General features: G+C 35.9%; 1 protein-coding gene across 1 annotated transcript; it reads right to left on the reverse strand.

Annotated features, from left to right (window-relative positions):
• Nucleotides 1–265: 265 nt before the first annotated feature.
• On the reverse strand, nt 266–1354 carry NAEGRDRAFT_54999 (uncharacterized protein; the record flags this gene model as incomplete). Its single annotated transcript, XM_002667978.1, has 1 exon — nt 266–1354. The coding sequence occupies one exon, from the start codon at nt 1352–1354 to the stop codon at nt 266–268; it is 1089 nt and encodes a 362-aa protein (XP_002668024.1).
• Nucleotides 1355–1374: the final 20 nt, after the last annotated feature.

The following is a 1374-nucleotide window of genomic DNA, read 5'->3' on the forward strand; positions in this document are numbered from 1 at the left end:
TGGTGATATTTTTTTGTTGGATTTGTACACCTTAATACCAACCGACAATATATAGAACAGTACTCATAAGCTCAGAGCAAGTCATGTCTCGTCGTCCTTAATAATTCGAACTAGTTGGTGTCTATTATGGAAATCTTGCTCCCTACTCAAGTTGTGCATGCATGATAATGCTAATTGGAAAATAATGTTTAGTATGATAATTAAAAATATTGTATTATCTTACGTTTGTTCTAAATGATTAATACTAATAATAATATAATTAGTATTAAGGATCTCCACTACAAACTGCACATCCTGTGAAAATATGTTGTCCTTTCAATCCTTTTGGAATACCCCATTCCCACATGTAGCCATCACCAGACACTAGTTCTTGATCTCCTGAAAAGATGGACATTAGCAAAAATTGTGTTTCATAATCAACATTATGATTCTTTTCATCCTTTTCCTTTTCTTCGTCCTCTTCTTCCTCTTCTTCATCACCATAAATATCAATATCAGAGTTGAAATCTTCCTTTCCGAACACCATTTGTGTTCTATATCGAGGGTTAAATTCATCATTGTGGAACAAGAGTTTAGCAGCATGGCAGTAGGAAGAACCCTCACCATTTCTTCTTTCCAATCCACCCATTTCCTTAATTTGCTTTGCAGTAACATAAATAACAGGTTGTGGTTTCGAACTGTTTGGATTACAATAATTGCCACATCCTGAAGCTTCTTCTGGACAAAAGAAATAGAGCATTCCACCTTCCTGAGGAACAATTGAATTGGTTCTATCATAATAGGCCAAATGTTGTAGATTGATCTGAGCTCCAAACATGAATTTCTCCTCAATCTTTGGCCATTTCATTCCCTTTGGTAAATCAGGAGATCCACCAACTTTGGATTCACCAATGGCAATCAAATCATCTGCATTCTGAACAGAGAAACCTTGTTTTTGATCTTCAAATGCATTTCCCCAATAAATTTGCTCAGGCTCCTCAATGTCACTAGAAGAATTAATTTCCGCCTCACTCCTATTAGAAATAGAATATTTGAATTGAGGAAACAACTTGCTACAATACTGCTTTGTCAAGGATTCGACAAAGTAATAAATCAACAAACCTGATGACTCCTGTTCATTCTCTTGGTCTATTCCTTTCCAATGCGAAACTTCTTTCTTTGGTTTACCAATACACGAATACTTTCCTCTGGCAATCTTGTTAATGAAGAACTCCCTCCAAAATTCATTTTCCCTTTCAACTGTAACCAAACTTGTTGGAGGAATTGGTGAGAAGCCTAATCTTGACTCTACTATTTCCTTCCACTGCAATTCTTGGTCGATTACTTGATTGAATTCTTTGCAAATTCTTCTCATCTTGATGGTTGGCAACCATC

This window comes from Naegleria gruberi (genome assembly GCF_000004985.1).
Source record: "Naegleria gruberi genomic scaffold NAEGRscaffold_1082, whole genome shotgun sequence".
Lineage (NCBI taxonomy): Eukaryota > Heterolobosea > Eutetramitea > Acrasida > Naegleriidae > Naegleria > Naegleria gruberi.